Source organism: Hesperophylax consimilis, chromosome 16 (genome assembly GCF_061612785.1).
Source record: "Hesperophylax consimilis isolate HC1 chromosome 16, BYU_Hcon_1.0, whole genome shotgun sequence".
In the NCBI taxonomy this organism is placed as follows: Eukaryota; Metazoa; Arthropoda; class Insecta; order Trichoptera; family Limnephilidae; genus Hesperophylax; species Hesperophylax consimilis.
Window position 1 is genome coordinate 25,146,659 of NC_142851.1, and position 18,692 is coordinate 25,165,350.

Below are 18,692 nucleotides of genomic sequence, written 5' to 3' on the forward strand. Positions count from 1 at the left end.
AGTCGGTTTATCTTGTCAGGTTTCCCTACCATAGAGCAACATCACGGACGTTAAGATTTCTCATAGGCTAGCTTTAGACTTGTAAATTTACGAAAAAACTTACAAGTCTAAAGCTAGCCATAGAAGAAACTGAAGTACTGGTCCCTAATGAGTAATAAACCATAGGTTTCCTTATAACGCCGTTAGTAACGTGGTGGGGTCCCTTCCAATGGCCGCTAATGAGTTTATTTCCTAAGTTAATCATTTTATAATAAACACTTGTTTACTTTGCCTTTGTTGTTACCGCGTGGTAAATTTCTGAACGCATTTACGCGAGAATGTCTATCATGCCTCGAATCGATTTTTTGCGGAAGGTCCGACCTTGTAATGTTATAATCATTTCACGGTTCGATTGTCAGACAGCCCTACACCACAATGTGGTCAGCCTTGCCACTTGTTTCATTCAATGAAGAGATAAACCAATAGAAGTGCGTTGTGCGTCCGAAGTAAGCTCAATTTTTCCTTACTTCTGGTAAAATTAATCAAACATCTATCACAGACTAGCTCTTGCCTATATAGATAGATAGATAGATAATCAATCGTGAGCTTAAGAGGAACGGCTGCGCGACTTTTTTCATATACAACTTTGAATTTGAGGCTAAAATACTCGACCAACCTGAATACATATATTTTTCAATATCAATGTTTTATAATAATTAAATAATCAAAAGGTATAGAAAACATCTAGTACCTGTGCGAGCTATTTAAATTATTTGTTTACTTATTAAATTATATATCGTAGGCCATTAAAGAAATCGATTTTTTATTATTTTATAAGGAGTTTTGATAATTATTTGTGAGATTATTATTAAAAAAAAATCTTTGTAAATATTATGAAACAAATAAAAAAAATAAAAAGCGTTTTGATGGGTTTTAACTTAAATTACAAGACCGATTTACTTTTGCAAACAAAAAATTATCGTAGATGAAATAAAAATATCTTTTTACGATGTTTCATTTTATAAAATTTTATGAATGAAAAAATTCACAGTGTATCTTTAAATGCAGCTAAAGCGTTTGACTAAAGATGTTTGCTTTATTTCAAACGAGTCGCGTATAATTAAATATTTTCACCATTTTCGCTTAATTATTATCGTATTTAACATTAGCGCGCTCCATCTAACATTCTCACATACAAATTTCCTTTTCAAACCATCTTGGAACGCTTACTACGGGGCCATAAGTGTCAAAAGGTTTGATGCAAGCAGGTGAAGCAGGTCAGGTTTCTTTCATATCACTATAAACAACATTATTTCTTGGAAATATTGTTCATTGGCGAAAAACGATCGGTGTACCGGGCAATTCGAAGGTTGATTTTATGTAAAGCTTTTGAAAAGTCCACTTCATGGACACACTTTTACTCGCCTGGTATCAAATCCAAGATTTATGGCATTCAAAAATTAAAACAATAACTATAAAGTACATACCTAAAGTCTAAAACAGTGATTCCCAAAGTGGTCTATATCGACCCCCAGGGGTCTATGACAACCTGCAAGGGGTCTACGTCAGCGAAAAAAAAAATTGGGGGTCCATGAAATGAAAATGGGGGTCCACGATAGTGGATCTCAACATACACTGATAGTACCTATTTACTTACACTTAACCGACACTAAAGGTGAATCAATATTTCATGTTTTGAAGGATTACTTCATTGAAAAAGCAATCCCTTTATCAAATATAATGTCAGTAGCTACAGATGGAGCACCTGCCATGGTTGGACGTTATCGTGGATTTATAAGCTATTTAAAACAAAATGTCCCAGGGGTGTTAGCAATACATTGTGTCATCCATCGACAACATTTAGTTGCTAAAAATTTGAGTGTTAGATTACATGAATCTCTTCAATTAGTCATTGATGCAGTAAACCGCATCCGAAGCAACGCGTTGAATACGCGGTTATTTGCGCAGTTGTGTGAAGAAAATGACAAACACTTTCATCAATTACTCCTTCACACTGAAGTACGCTGGCTGTCGAAAGGCTTATGTTTGACAAGATTTTTTGCACTTTTTGAGACTATTTTAGAATTTCTGGATACTAAAGATAAAATTTTAAAAGACAATTTAATGAAGTGGAAAACAGACATCGCCTATTTAACAAATTTGTTTACAAAATTTAATATGGTTAATTTGCAGTTACAAGGCGACAGTCTAAATTTGATTAAAACAAAGTCCATCTTATCAGCGTTTCTTGCCAGAGTTAAACTAATGAAGCAAAATATTGGACGAGGCGAATTTTACCAGTTCCCCAATTTGTCACAGACAAACTGCCAGGAAGACGACGTTTCAACTTACGTTCAACATTTAAATGCCCTCTATTCAGATTTTGAAACTAGGTTTGAGGATGTTTTGACTATGGTAATACCACCGTGGATAATTAACCCATATGGTGACATAGAAGAAACGAATGTCATAAAACAAGAGGAACTGACTGAAATAAGTACAAACGAAGAACTTAAGGTTCAGTTTAAGCACGGATATCAGCACTTCTGGCTGCAAAAAAACATACTCGTTACTTATCCCGTATTATGGAATATAGCGAGGAAATTTTTAATTTCCTTTCCATCGTCATACCTAGTGGAAAGGGGGTTCAGCGCTGTTACCAATCTCCTAACGAAAAAAAGAAACAGACTGGACATCATTAGCCGAGGAGACTTAAGATTAAACCTTACAAAATTGACGCCAAATGTTGATAATTTATTATTAAAGCATCAGGTTCATCCTTCCCACTAAAAACATTTACTTATTGCTTAGTTTATTTTATATAACAGATACAAAATTTTATTTTGAGTAGTTTTAATTTAAATTCAATTAATAAATGTATAAAACTGAACATGTGTTTTTACTTTAAGTTTTTAACACTAAACTTCACTACAGTTAGAAATTTACAAAAAATCAATATCAGGTAAGTAGGGGGTCTACCAAAAACAGAAAAACATGGCAAGGGGTCTACGACACAAAAAAGTTTGGGAACCTCTGGTCTAAAAGAATAATAAAAGCAGAAAAAATTAAGTCACTGCATTCATTTAAATTGCTTTAATTAATATTAATAATTTTACACTTCTCGCCCCACCAATGAAATAATATTTAATGATTCTACACAAATGACAAAACTTTATAGAAACAATATTTTACTATTTTTATCGCAAACCACAAAGTAAATGCTTTCGACGAATTGGTAGGTAGGTACATGCAAATCATTTTTAAAAGGACACATTTGAATGTATTTGTGCACATCAAAACTAAAAATAAATAAAATAAAAATTGAGCAACCGCCCGCAGTCCCCTCTTACCCCGAAAATTCCAAAAGATACTGGGTACGTAGCGACGTATATCTATCGGTTTAAATTCTCACTCGCAATTCAATTCTACAATGTTATTTTTATGAAAGACAAATAATTAACTCTAAAAGAAAATTATTTCTGTTAAAACATAGTTTTTCCAATTAGAGGGCACGGAATACTTCAATAAATAATTATAACAAATTAGCATAAGCAATAATTATTTGCTTGAAACACAAATATAAATTGAAAAAAATCTTAAATTAATTAAAATTATCTTTTATTAAAAAAAATTAAATATTGAATATTTAATCCTGACACGAAAAAAACGATATTAGTCATCATCAATAATATTAGTCCGTTTATTATTTATTAATTAGGTACATTCTTATTACTATGAAAATAAACAACAAAACAACGATGGATCCCGCTTTAAAAACAGGTTTTGCCTTGCTAAGTTTTTGGTAGTGATTCTAAACAAGTAGTAAATAAGTAGTCGCATTCCACCATTTTTAATAAAACCGGTCTTGGGTGACACTGACCTCTGAATTATTTTTAATTCAAACACTCTGTAAAGTATTTACACTTACTTGATCTATTAAATTATCGTTTACATTTTATACTTTACTCGTTATCCATTATTTGACTACCTAACTTAGATTTTGTATTATAGATATTTTTTACAAATGACATATTTACTGAGTTGCATAAACCATTCCGCATATTTTTTACAATAAATGTGAAAAAATACATAAAAATTATTTAAATAATAATTGAAGAATAATCTGATTAAAAAATAGGTCCATCGATAAAATCGGTGGACCTATTTTTTAATCAGATCGGTGAAATGTAAATAAAATGACAAAAGACAAACATAAGACAGATACCACTGACAAAACTCTCTTAGCTAATAAAATATACCTCCAATATTTAGATTCAATAGTAGGCACACACTCGTAGGTATTAAATCAATAACTCTATTAAACTAATACAATATACCTAGTAGGTACCTCCTTTATTTATATTTGGAACTTACTCGTAGGTATCAAATCAATAATTCTATTAAACCTATACAATATACCTAGTAGGTACCTCCTTTATTTAGAGTAGGGAAATCAAATCAATAGCTCTGTTAAATTAATACAATATAGTACCTACCTCTTTTATGTATAGTTAGTTTGTAAAGCAAAAAACTAAGTAAGTAGGTAGTTACGTCTGCAGATAAGGAAGTTTAATTAAATGGCTTACATGTCATAAAAGTGTTTAATAATACTATCAGCCTTACTAAAGAAAAACCACTTCACATTCGTTAAACGGTGTTTTGTTACACATTGTATAAAGAATGTGAAGGTTAAGATTCGAATTGGTACCAATAAAAAAATGTTTTAACTCCGTTTTTTAAATTTGGCGACAATGTTTTTTGCGTCTGAAGCCGCGGTTGACAGCTGTTTTTATTTCTTCTTGAAATATCTTCACAGATCGTGTATTGTCCTTAAAATAATCAATTTACTATTATATTCGTGTAATTTAACATATTTACAACTGGTTTATGTTATTTTTAGTCGTAGTATGCTAATTGAAATTCAAATTGAATTTTATGGTCTATATTTTACAAGAACTTTTTAAAATTATAATTTTAATGCCTAATGCACGTGTTGGTAACCAGGTATCGAAGAAATAAACCTTTTAAAATTTGCAGGCAATGCGTTAAACATTTCAGTTTTTTTTTATGTTGTTTTCAGAAAATTAAGAGCAAGTTCAATTTTTTTAAATTATTTTTTTTTATGAACGAGAGCAAAAGTGAGGTGACAATTTTCTTGCAGGTCATTTTATCTAGTTTATAAAATGGTATTCGTTTTTACAACATCCTTAATATAAATTAAACGTTTAAAACACCTTGGAGAAATTCAGAAATTCCGAAATTCGATAAGAAATTATTATTATTTCAAATTTATACAACGGACAAACAACCCCCTGTGACTGGATAAGCAATGTATATATATAAGTTTTATTTCACATATACGGTCGTTTATAAATTGAAAAAAAAACACCATGTTTTTTATTAAGACCGTAATGTATATGTACTATGTATCTGTTAAATCTGTTTACATTATGTACCTTGTATGTCACGTATCTATACACCACGAGGGGAAAAAATTGTATAGCTAGTTGCTTGTACTAATGCAAAGCTTATGTGTCAAATGTTGTACTTTTTATAATTTTACAGATGTGTTGATGATATTTTTAAAGGTGTCTTTTCATAAAGTTACAATTGGGGTTCGAATTGATTATGTTTAATCAATCCGTTTTCGCTATTAGTGCATGAAGAATACCTGTTATAAACAGGATTGCAGGACTTTAACCTAAACATTTTCATGAATTGACAGGTTTCCTAATAAACTGTCGGTAAAATATGAATACGTTATTAGGATGTCAGAACACGTGTTCATAAAAATTATAAACCTGTGGCATGTCGTCATTATATTTAGCAAGAAAAGCGCACCTGGTTGAACACGTGTTCCGATATATTCTGAATAGACCAATATTTTACTAGGAACAGGTTTGCAATCACGTTCTTAACAATATTTTAATAAATCAGTCATTTTTTCTCCTTGCCCTTACATCTACTTCATATACAGGGTGTATCGGCAAAATTACTATTCATATTTTCACCACATGTCACCACTGTTTAATCCTTTGTCAAAGTTTGAAAACCCATCTGGCAATATTTTATTCGAATTCCGTTGAATAATGTACGTGTGTACCTATATTGGCGCGCTTTTACAATCACAACGAAATGGCACGGCACCATTCGTCTCATTTTTAATTATTATTATTTAGTGTGTGCGAAAGAGCAAAGACGCTTTTCGACATACTTGCTTATAACAGCTGTTGAACACGAAAAGCAATGCTAATGACAGTGATGTAGTGTGGAAATTTCTAATTTTGTGGTTTTTAATTGAAAAAAAATATGCTACCGGACAGCAAAGTGCCCATAACATTTTTTACTCCAAATGTGCTAAGGAATAGCTGGTTAAAGTTTGTCGGGTTAGCGCCGATACACCCTGTATGTATAACGTCCTATACTAGTTAATTTTTATAGAATGCTTAGATGTAGGTCGGTAGATAGGTCAAATAAAAAAAAAATAATAATTTCGGTGGTGTGTCTCTGTGTAACTCGGGATTAATTAACAATAGAACTGGGATTTGATCCGAGTGTTCATAATTACAATTGACTGTGGGAACAATTCAGACTAGCGATAAAGTAAGTATCAAATTAATACGTAATTCAATATTTGAAATATGTATTTATTTTATTTAAATTTTTAGATACTTTTAAATACTTTCAGCTTCGCAAATCCTAAAATTATAATATCCTCTAATTTTTACGGTTCAGTGCTAGAATATTATTTGGCTAAATGTCTGTAAAAAATAAGCTCGATTATTTTGGTATCTATTTAGTTTAAAATTTATATTCGCGTCTGTTCAAACACAACCATTAATCTTTTCTAGAAAACTTTCGTTTTTCTTTTACACTATTAGTTACTACAACGTAATATGTTTAATATTAAAAATATTATGTACACTATCAAGATTATATTTATTATCCCGTGCTCGTGTAAACTGGACGCAATCAATTATTATAAATAATTATAGCGTTTGATCGTGGAAATATATATAGTCATGACCTGACACAATTTATATTTTATTATTCAGGTATCAGGGTCCTTGGGCGTTAGTATTATAGCTTTTTAATCCAAGGCCGAATACAATTCCAATCCCCATTGTGTTCAAATGTCGTTTCGTAACTTTCTTTACATTGTGCAAATAATCATTTTAGGCCACTGGCAAATTGAGACTTTCGCCGATCAATTTTTATGAAAAGTTTACTGCCTTTTATAAATTACTAGCGCAGACTAAATGGGAGCATGTGAATACTAAGGGCGGGTTGTTTCGGAGAATCTGAACAATTCATCATATTTCAACGTTCATTTTCGAGTTCTGTGAAAGACTTATTCAAGTTCTGTTTTTATATCATTGTAGGCTAGTTGCTTGACAAAACTGAAATAAAAACAGAACTTGAAAAAATCTTTCACAGAACTTGAAAATGAACGTTGAAATTTGATGAATTGTTCAGATTCTCCGAAACAACCCGTCCTTAATCTTTGTCAAGTCAGTTCCAATATTGAAAATGGAAATTAAAATATTTTCATGTTAAAAATATAATATTATGGGTAGGTATTTTATCGCTTGTCTGAATTCTACAAACACTTTCCAATTTTCATAATGATGACACTTAAATTCAAAGTAAATCCGAGTTATAGAATTCATTCTCAGTTCTAGAGTTACAGACACACAACTGCGTATAGTATTTTTTAATTAATTTTAGTTATGCTGTAATAAAAAAATGTCATTAATTCTAATTTTCTGGAATTTTTTTAAAATTTCTATTTTGCCACAAAAAATAAATTATTTTGTGGTTTATGGGATCACTGCACACGAGTCCCAACTGCACCAGAACCTGCGGATATATATTATCATATATCCATTTCGATATTTTTGAGACTGAAAGGATTCATGAGGGAGAGGTTCAACACCTGGCATTTAAAAATATCACTATCATCAGTCTAGTAACTAGCATCTCTATTTTCGAGTATACATATCTACCGCTCTGGAACGAGGTAAAGGTGTATTAAGTACATTATAATACTGTAACTATCATTACATATTTAATAATAATAAAACGAGAAATTAAAATTTGATTTGATTTGGCGCAGCCGGGTTTCGAACCCGCTACTTCTCGTTTTGGAGCCAAGAAGACGCGAAGTAGAAGAATATTAGTGTTGGTTTAACGGAAAGTTTTCATCGATTTCTGAACGTTACCGCAAACAATGCACAAGTATAATTATTCCCAGTAATTTCGCCATTGCATTGAGTGCAGGCGTGCACTCGGAACAGACAGACGCAATACCGTGTGATTTTAATACTTCATTTTATAGCACAGGCTTCGCTAATTTTCTCTGGGAAACAAAGCAATAAAAGTTACCGAGGTTTAAGGAAAATTCGCATGGGGTCGAATTTATGAACAAAGGTTCTTTAATCATAAAAAATTGTCAGGAAATGCTGTGATTTTTTTTTCAAAAATTTCTTCTCTTATCCTCTGTATTTTGCACGTGACGTTGAAACTCGTTACAAATCTAACTTTCATAGAATTTGAAAAATTCATCAAATTTCAACGTTCATTTGCTAGTTCTGTGGATGTCCTATTCAAGTTCTGTTTTTATATCACTACAGGACAGTTACTTGAAAAAAGTGAAATAGTAACAGAACTTTGAAATAACTTTCACAGAACTTGAAAATTGACTTTGAAATTTGATGAATTATTAAAAATCTCTGAAAGAACCCGTCCAAATATACATATTTTTTTCCAGGAAATAAGTTTTTTTTATTCTTGATAAAAATAAGTGGTATGCTCGCCCTGATGAAATATCGCCATTCATAATAGAAACTATTGGTTGCTTGAAGTGGCTTTAGCCGTGTTTAGTTATTCGATCTGAATAGCAACGCACTTATCCCTTAAATGCATGATTTATTTATTTTTCTGGAAAAAAATATATTTTGTAGATATTTACATGCATATGCAAGGAAATATAAAGAATTTTATTTTTTTGTAATTTTTTAATGATATTTGATTAAAAAAAAATTTTGCAGGTTTACAACACCATTTAATTCATTCAACAATAATTTACGTATGAAAAAAAAAATAAAAACGCAAAAAAAAATTCTCAAAACTAATTAGTGTACCGGAAAAATACGAGTTATTTACATATAAGTATTGTATTATTGTATCTACTTACCTAAGAAAATCTAAATAATAACAGCAAAACAAAACTGTAATTCTAAACTCCAACCAATTTTCGAGAATCTTAACTTTGTTAAAGAAAAAGTGACATTTGACATTCGCGAAAGAAAAAAAAGGTGATGCCACTCGATAAAATATATTACCGTGAACTTGATAATTCTAAGACGGCATGCATTAAGTATACACCAAAGAGTTAAAGGTGGTTTGAACGGTATGTTGCAGTTTTGCAACAGTATGCATTTAAGGGTTAACAATCTTCCTCTTAATTTCAATTCTCATAACCGCACTTCGAAATGAACTATGAAGGTAACTGCACTACTATTGTTCTAAAATCGGTGTTGCTATAGTATTGAAAATATCTAATTACACTTATATTTTTTCTACTGGTTATGAACATGAGTTTTTTTAAGTACCTATTCTTAATGGCGTGCACATTTTATAGGTGTACCTACTTATACAGTTACTCTGCCGGGTACACCGGCAAGAAAACGACCATGCACCGAGTTTCTCTTTTATGAATCATTATTAATTTAATTTTTTCAGTTTTCGCCCTTGTTCATGCTTAAACTGTAAACAAAATGAACCAACCTTCAACGCTCGACTTGGCCAATATCGCTAATAGTGTCTGCCATCGTATCGCAGAAATTTTTTATTTGCTATGTTTTCTTTGAAATAGTGTTGGCCATCGCAGAAAACGTACATTTATTTTGTGTATCACTCAACAAAAAATAAATAGAATTGTTAGCTACAATTTGAAAGAAAACTGAGTAATTTCAAACAATATGAAATAAAAGAATAAATAGAAAAAAAATCTGAGAATGGAACTTAAGTCCCCTATTCTAACTGCGAGTCATGCATCTGACAACTCCATTATCGAATTCCATAATTTTACAAAAGTTATGATAGCTTATTATGGTACTTAGCTTTTACCCGCTGCATCGCTAGCATAGTATTTGATAGAAATTACTGTACAAAGAATTTTCCCACGAGAACGAATTGTTTTTCCGGAATGAAAAGTAGCCTATGTCACTTTCCAGTGGCCATGCAAAAAATCACGTTGATCGATCGCTCCGTTGCTACGTGAAAGAAGGACAAACAAATAAACAAACACACTTTCGCATTTATTAGTTAGAAAAATTAATGAAAAAAGATGAATCATTTTTAAAGAAGAGAAGAAATAACATTAATTGAAAATGATTCCGTTGCGATCGAGGGTCGATATTGTAACTTGAATTAATATCACTATTTAATAATAATGTGTATAAAAAATGTATATTTTATTCAAAATTAAAATGATGCCACCAAGTGCATTTGCGATTATTGACAAATTCTATTCATTGAAGAAGATAATATCAACAACCAACCCACAATGAAAATGTAAAACAGATGACAGAGAAAATAAAATACTACGGCATTATTAGTAAGCCTTACTTATCTCTTTATTTTCGATGTTTTCATTCATATCATCCTTTTGAATGATTACAATGAATAAACATCGATAATTTATGCCAATAAATTGAAGTTTTAAATATCAGTGCCTATTTGGTGTAGTGAGTTTCCTAGGATTTACCAGTTTAATCTAGTTTATGTCAACAGGTGCGTACTTTTTTGATCGTTTGGTTAAGCACCTGCCCGGAAAACCTTGAAAACTGAAGCATTCGCATAATACACGCTTCAATAATTGATTACATTGATAATAATACCCACACTCATTAATAAAACAACTAATTATTGGCCTCGTATATCGGAATGTTTTAAAATTGGATATTTCAATATCCCTATTGCATTAATCATAAATAGAGCAGAACACAATGATAAAACGCTAACAGATCTTATCTTTGCAGTCGGGGGCGTCGCTACTGTATATATTTAGCACTAACCCGTTAGTGTTATCTTTACCGATTTGAATGAAAACTGGTGTCGCCAATTTACTTTTTACAAAACCTTTACGCTTTTACTCTACAATATTTTTCCGCTCTCTACTCCCTTCAGCTTTAAAACTCCACGTACCCCAATTAATAGGGATATCACAGTTCCACTGGCGGGCTGTTGGGACTCTTGTGCTGCGCGTATGCACATATAAACAACACACTTTTGCACTATATTCACACGGTAGTGATGCCCCCTAATTTATATACCTACCCTTTTTTGTCTTTAAATATTTAAATTTATATGTTTTAAAAGTAATAATTTTGATTACAATATCAAAATGCAATGAATTAAAATACTGTTAAGTACACATTGAGTATTGCGAGACCAAGTTAAGACTTATAGGAAATTGAAAATGTAATGTTTTAAAGCTAAGTAAAATTTACATAAAAACATATCTAAAAAAAGCCAAAATTTTTCCCCATGAACGGGTCCATGATTGATAAAGCCTTGAGATTTATATTATAAAAAAACAAAAATTATTATGTTTGAAAAAAAACCAAAATGAATTTTTTTAACAGCCAAATAATGGATTGATGGTAATAAAATATAGCGTATTTAGTTCTTCTTTTGACCACCTTCTAAATAACAAGATAGGACTGTACAATCATAGATCATAAACAAATATGTGTTTTTGATATTTCCAGGCAACGGATGAAGAGCTGGAAGCCGCCCTGGAAAAGGCGCTAGAAGCTGGATACCGCCACATTGACACGGCTCTCGTTTACGAGAATGAGGCCACCATCGGGAAGGTCCTCAAGAAGTGGCTGGACTCCGGAAAGGTCAAGAGAGAGGACCTCTTCATTGTCACTAAGTTACCTCCGGGAGGTCAGTACCAAAACTGTATTTTGTAGCCACTGATGCTCTCCACTCCATATTTGCGTCTAAATCCTTAATACTTTTTTATCATGTCTTATCATTTCTAAGATTATACCGCGGATCTAAGATACAAATTACCAAAAGGCATAAATGTAAATCTGTTATCTTAGCACAAATATATTTTAGTATCGATTTCCATGGTCTAATTTATTATTTATGTCGTGACAGTGGTTGATGACCCATCTAGACGGTAGATCAATAAAATGCAATATCGTTATGACATAAATGAAATCCGTCATCTATGGTCAGTTAGTGATATTTGCGAGCACGTAATGAATACGATTCTGATAGTCGGGAAACAAACGTCTTTGCCTTTAGCGCAGTCTCCAAAGTGTGAAGGTGTGGTTTTCAATACGCCCAACTTTTTGGATAATGTCGTTCGTTATGAAATATAATATCTGGCTTTTTAAAGATAGAGAAACTAAAAGTTGTTAGTGATGACATGACTAGTGACGTCATGGACTAATTAACTTGATTTTTACTGTCAAAAAGTACATGCGGACTGTCAATGTTTATTAAAGTTAACATTTCAATTCGAAATTGTCAATTTATTAGTATTTTCAACTTTTACGTAGCTGTCTGACATTTAAGAATGTCAATTTAAGGCGATGCACTACGTCGTGTAATATTATTAAATTGAGCCGCTATCAATAACAACCCTTACGTAGATGGCGATAAGGTTTAAATTCCCGCTTAACACCATCCGCCTGTTTTGATTTATGCAAGAAAAAAACATGGCCAAAAAGTGCCTTTTATTTTATTTTGTGGATGTTCAGGCATAAATGTTTAAATGTTTTCCGATCATTTTATAAATAACTTAATTTGCCACATTATACAATAAAACCATAACCTAAATGGGTTCGTAAGTAGGAGATTTTGAACTTTAAAGTAGTTTTCAAAGGCCTTTACGTTATTTTTTTCTGGGCTTATAAAAAGACTTATCTAAAAAATACTCGATTTTTTCAAAGGCCAAGATGTATTATACTTGCGGTATTTATTTAAAGCATCTGAAATATTTCTAGGCGACCAAATTTTCAAACCAAAAACACATGATTTTGCATTACTACGTATGGCATAGCCAGAGATGCGGCAGTGCTGCCAGCTTATATCGATTTCTGATTTATTGCGTTATCAAAATCGGTCTCGACATCAACACTGCGACCGTGCTCGGAAAATCTGTATAAAATCATTTGTAGTTACGCCTATCGATCAAATATTGTTATCTTGTGCAAGACCCCCTGGGGACGTAGTAGGTACTTAGAATTAATAGCAAGTTCAAGTTAAAGGTTTTTTAGCTCACATCGACTAAAATCTGCTTATTTATCGAGACTGTTCGGATCCTACTATAATTATTTTTAATTAAATGATAATTTTTTTACGAAACAACAAACAACTTTAAAATGTGTCGGTGTATAGGTTTTTTCCCCCCGACATTGTTAATATTGACAATTTATCTATTTAGGAATTAATGCCAGCCGTGCTGGCTATATCTATATATTTATGGCTAAGCCGTTTACTTTGTCGTATAGATTCTGCTTAGTTGTTGGTGTGGCCATGGTCGCTAGGTCGCTGGCCGTCTATTTCATGGGTAGGTATTTTCCTCTTTGTAGTATTGTCGATAACTACTTAATGATGTTTGCAGGTAACCACCCTTCTCTGGTGCGCAAGTTCTTCCTGCAGTCCCTTACGGACCTGCAGCTGGAGTACCTGGACCTGTACCTGGTGCACACCCCCTGGGCCTTCAAGTACACCGAGGGCAACCTGCACCCCACCAACGAGGACGGGGAGTTCCTCATCGACCCCAACACGGACCACATTGCCATCTGGAGGGTAATATTGTATAGTCTGTTTATTAGGTATCATTAACATAGAGATAATGGAAAACAAAAAAACTGAGTGTTCCTCACTTGCTAGAACTAGCTGATGTCCAACATTTCAAAATCAGACTCAGACAGTGATCTTTTGGTTTATGAAGGTCAAATCTGCAAAATTTCATCAATCTCGGAATAAAACTGTAGATTTGTAATATTTAATTATTGAAGACATTATTAGCGGTTCCTAAACGAAAATCTGAAACAAAAAATCAGAAAAAGATATATAACCCAGGACCCTTTCCTTGCCGGGGCACGTTAAAATCCCATTATTAAAAATATATATAAAAAAAACCCGCCCGCCGGCCGCTACATAAATCTTATTTATATTCTTAGATAAATTTATATAAAAAGATATATTAATTAATGATTGATAAAAGGTAAAAAAAGTTATGTAGATATGTGCATCCGCGCAAGCCAAAGATATTAGAAGAACGAGATATGCTATGTTGGCCGCCGGACCGTAGCCGGAGTACTACCTAATTAGGGTACTTTGAACGGTATCGGGACGTGTACGCACAGAAATCTGTTCTATTTATTAGTGCGGATACCTTAGCGCAAGCGAAGGTGTGCAGTAGTATTGGTGAACAAAACCGGCGACACTCGGCAAAACAATTCCACTCAGTACGAACTGCGCATAGCACATCTCGTTCTTCTAATATCTTTGGCGCAAGCCAACAAAGTGTTTTTTCGGTTCCATGATAAATAAAAATAAAAAAATCGACAATTCAACACACCTTTAAAAAGTGATATAGAAAGATGAAAAAAAATAAAATTTAAACCTAACTTAACCTAACATAACCTAACCTACTTAACCCAGTTAAAAGTTTTTTTTTCAACATTTTCCATGACATTATATAACTTTTTAAAGATGTGATGAATTATCATTTTGATGATTTATCCGGTCACCGTTTTTTTCGTGCGTTGCAGCCAAGGGCTAAGAAAAATTATTTGTAGTCAAATGTGCACTAAAAACTTTACATATCAGGTACCTACATCCCATTGGGTAGGATTTGGCTTCCACTACATATTTATGATCTCCACTTGCTGCGGTCCATCGCCATTCGCCTCCGGTCCTCTTTAACGCAGCTAATCCATCTCTTTTACAGCCTGTCTCTGGGTTTGCTTCCACTGAGGCACTTGGTCATTTTTTTAATAAATTTTGTCATCTGGCATTCTTTGGGACCTACAAAACCTTACAATGATATCATTTTCATTTGGGTTCATGGGGTGAAGTTTTTGTAGGTCTTGTCGATGGATGCATTTGCCCACCTACTGCGTGGCGGGCTGAATCGGAGAGATTGGTTGAGGGAGATCTTTTGACCTCTCCAATAGGACTTTATCGACTCATCGCCTTGCACCGCCTGGGAGAAACGTGTTGAAATGTGTCTCATACCTGTTTCCTTCCCAGAACTTCCTCTCCTTTATTTCCTTAAAAAGACCCTCTACATAGCTTCCCCAAAGATAGCATGAGCCATTATTTTCCCTAGGGCCTCCTGTTTGAAGCTATTGTAAAAAAATATATATTTTTGTATCATCCATTTTCCAGCGTAGTTCCAAAGTGGTGTGTGCAATTTGACCGGTCAATGAATAATAAAGTTCACTAGTTGACTGTATTCAAGAAATAATAACATTTTTAGGAAATGGAGAAGCTCGCAGACGAGGGTTTGGCAAAAGCCATTGGCCTGTCGAACTTCAACGAACGGCAGATCAAGCGCGTGCACGACAATTCCCGCGTGAAGCCAGCCAACCTGCAGGTGGAGGTGCACGCGTACTTCCAGCAAAGGCCTCTGATCGACTTCTGCCGGCAGCACAACATCACCGTCACCGCCTACAGCCCGCTGGGCTCCCGGGGGCTCGGCTCCTTCATGAAGAAGCTCGGGTTCGAGTAAGCAACTATTTGAAGCACAATATTATAAGTGTTCAGTGATGCACAGTTGTCTTGTCCTGTAAAGTGATATAAAGTCCATGTTAATAGAGTCTCCCTCCCATAACCTTACGTTATGGCGTAATCGGATACACATATGAAACCACTTTGGGGCGAGAAAGGACGTAGTACTTAAAATTTTGGTCAGCCGGTGTGCAACATTTAATCGTACAAATTGTGAAACATTTTTGGTGACCAAATTACGTCATACCCACACGACCGATAATATATTAAAAGAAGGGATTCTTTGGGATCCGGCTGCGATCATTCCTAAAAATCATAACTCCGAATATTAATATGGAAATATATACACTGATTCTGTGGCAAAGCCAATGAATCCATTTATATTTCATTGTTTTTTTCATTTATTTTGGACAATATTGAATATTACTATTTATGCATGTTGTCTTGTTTTACTGGAAATTATTCCACTAGAGGAAATTTAGTGACATCTATTATTATCGATTTCTATTTCGATTTCTATCCTCTACCCAAATTTGGGTAGCTATCGCAACAGTGAATAATCTGGACCGTCATCCTGGTACTCAAGGTCTTGCCAGTCAGGTTTAAAGTATCTAACCTATTGTGTGCGACTGAGAATCGGCCAAACTCAGAGGCCTTCACATAATAATCAGTTTAACCAATGATTAATATCACTATAATATATTTTTTGCGAATATGAATGTAATATTGTGTATTCTAGACGCGAGCTTCCCGATCTCCACAACAACGCGGTGATTCTGGACATGAGCAAGAAGTACGAGAAGACACCGGCACAGATCCTCCTGCGTCACACAATCCAGAGAGGGATCGCAGCGATCCCCAAAAGTACTAATGCTGATAGAATTAAACAGGTAACCGAAAATACTGTCTTTATTATCTCGTCCCATTTCCTACTACCTCCAGCTTCACAAGGGATGCCGTAGTCCCACTCATCCCAAGCAGATGATAAAGTAATCACGATACAAGATACAATACACTAACACGATTGTTTATTTTTCCAGAACATCGAAATATTTGATTTTGAAATTTCCCCCGAGGATATGGAGAAGATTGATAACCTGGATCAAGGAGAAAATGGGCGCGTGTGCGACTTCGCTTTCTTCAAGGGGCTGGACAAGCACCCCGAGTTCCCCTTCTAAACACCCCAAAGCAATCCACCCGCTTTCCAATAACAATATTATCTAACAAATCATTATAAAATATCATTTTCTTTACACCGTCCACAAACAAACTTGCATAAATACTCGAAGGTCTAGGATGGCCACGTTGACAATTAAGCAGACTCAATGCAATACACTAAGATATAAAATACAAGGAAACACTGTCACATTTTATAGATGGCTAAAAAAGTGTTGTTTGTCGTTTAGAATCGTGAAAATCAATGATGGAATTTGATTATCAAAACGTATTTTATGAATTATTTATGGCAAAATTGATTGATTTTCATTCAATAGCTGAATAATTGCCGAAACTTCGTTTCATCAGGTTATAATCTGTTTCCAATCATAAAAATTCCAATATTTTTAACTCCATGTAAAATTTGAGGAATAATGTTTATCAGTTTTCAATTATGCTAGCGGAAGTCGACTAATAACCGATAGCTAGCTTCTCTGGATTATTTTAACTCCACATGTCTTCAGTGAAAAAAAAATGTTCCTTGATTTTATTGTTTAAAACCATAAATCCCAAACAAATAACTGTTAATTACAGTCATTTAGTTGGTGTGTTAATAGGTGTTTTCATATCAAATCTGATATTATTAGATTGTGGTTTTACTTGTCAACGACAACACTTTTATTTGTTTTACATAAAACATTCACCGACTCTACCCATATAAGCAGAAAAGTTCTTTATGTTCCCCAAAGTAATTCTCTAATTGTGAGCTCTAGTGTTATTAAAACTGTGTTTTTTTTTGTCTGGACTTTTTAAGGTCAACGCTACTATGTTGCACTGTAAAATCCATCATGAACTGTGGAGTGTGAAATATTAATTTAACTTGTCAACTTGGCCTAAGGAAGAAAGGAATAATTTCTTATTTTGTAGTTATGTGTATTATGAATGTATAAAACCTATTTAAATAGTAGTAAGTGCGACCCAAAAGGAGTTACACATTTTTCAATTGTTGAACTTTCTTGAATTGTGGATTTAATCATATTTTTGTGTAGTCTATTTGATTATCAATAATTGTACGCACAATGTTTTACCTCTCTCAAAAGTGTAAAAAAAGTATTCATTGAATTGAATTATTGTCAGAAAATAAAATGTCTTATAATCCACCAGTGATTTTTAAGTATAAATTGATTTACACGCAATAGTGGAACAAAAAAACTAGGTAAGAAAAAAAACGTGGCAAAATAAAAATATGGAAAATCATTTAATTTTATTTTAATAAAACCCTTGACACTTTAAACATTTTCAACGATTCTTACCAGAAGGCCAGAAGGAAATCTTTTGTAATGCTTCTCAAATTTTCTAATAAATAATTGTTTTGCCGACCTGCAGTCATCATATCAAGAGTCGGACCTTGGATGACTGTTTGATTTTGACTGAATGTAACTATGCGTTTTGGTTACCAATGGAGCGATTTTTGGCTTCGTTGGCTTTAAGCAGATTTCATTTGTTTCCAAATTCATGTTTCGACGAATAGTATTAATTAAATAATATGACAAATGTATATATACTCGTATATATATATATATATATATATATATATAGCTCGAGTGGTTCATTGCATTGAAGTTATCATCACATATTATAATTGATTATTTCCTTCAGTTGACTGTGAAAATGGATGTCTCTAATAACTTTCACACTAACGGTCTTGCTAAAAAACGGGGTGAATTTTTTTTCAATTGATTAACTACCGTGTACACGAAAAACTTACTAATTAAAAGGTAAAATAT

At 33.2% G+C, this 18,692-nt stretch overlaps 1 protein-coding gene across 1 annotated transcript in view; it reads left to right on the forward strand.

The window, feature by feature from the left end:
* The window catches only part of LOC149416930 (1,5-anhydro-D-fructose reductase), a 46,488-nt gene extending 28,343 nt beyond the window's left edge, over positions 1-18,145 (forward strand). The window contains exons 2-6 of the mRNA XM_089640691.1: positions 11,757-11,937; positions 13,631-13,818; positions 15,500-15,747; positions 16,490-16,640; positions 16,791-18,145. Of these exons, the coding sequence (XP_089496817.1) occupies positions 11,757-11,937; positions 13,631-13,818; positions 15,500-15,747; positions 16,490-16,640; positions 16,791-16,928 (906 nt within the window). The 3' untranslated portion in view covers positions 16,929-18,145. The remainder of the gene's footprint in view (positions 1-11,756; positions 11,938-13,630; positions 13,819-15,499; positions 15,748-16,489; positions 16,641-16,790) is intronic.
* Positions 18,146-18,692: the final 547 nt, after the last annotated feature.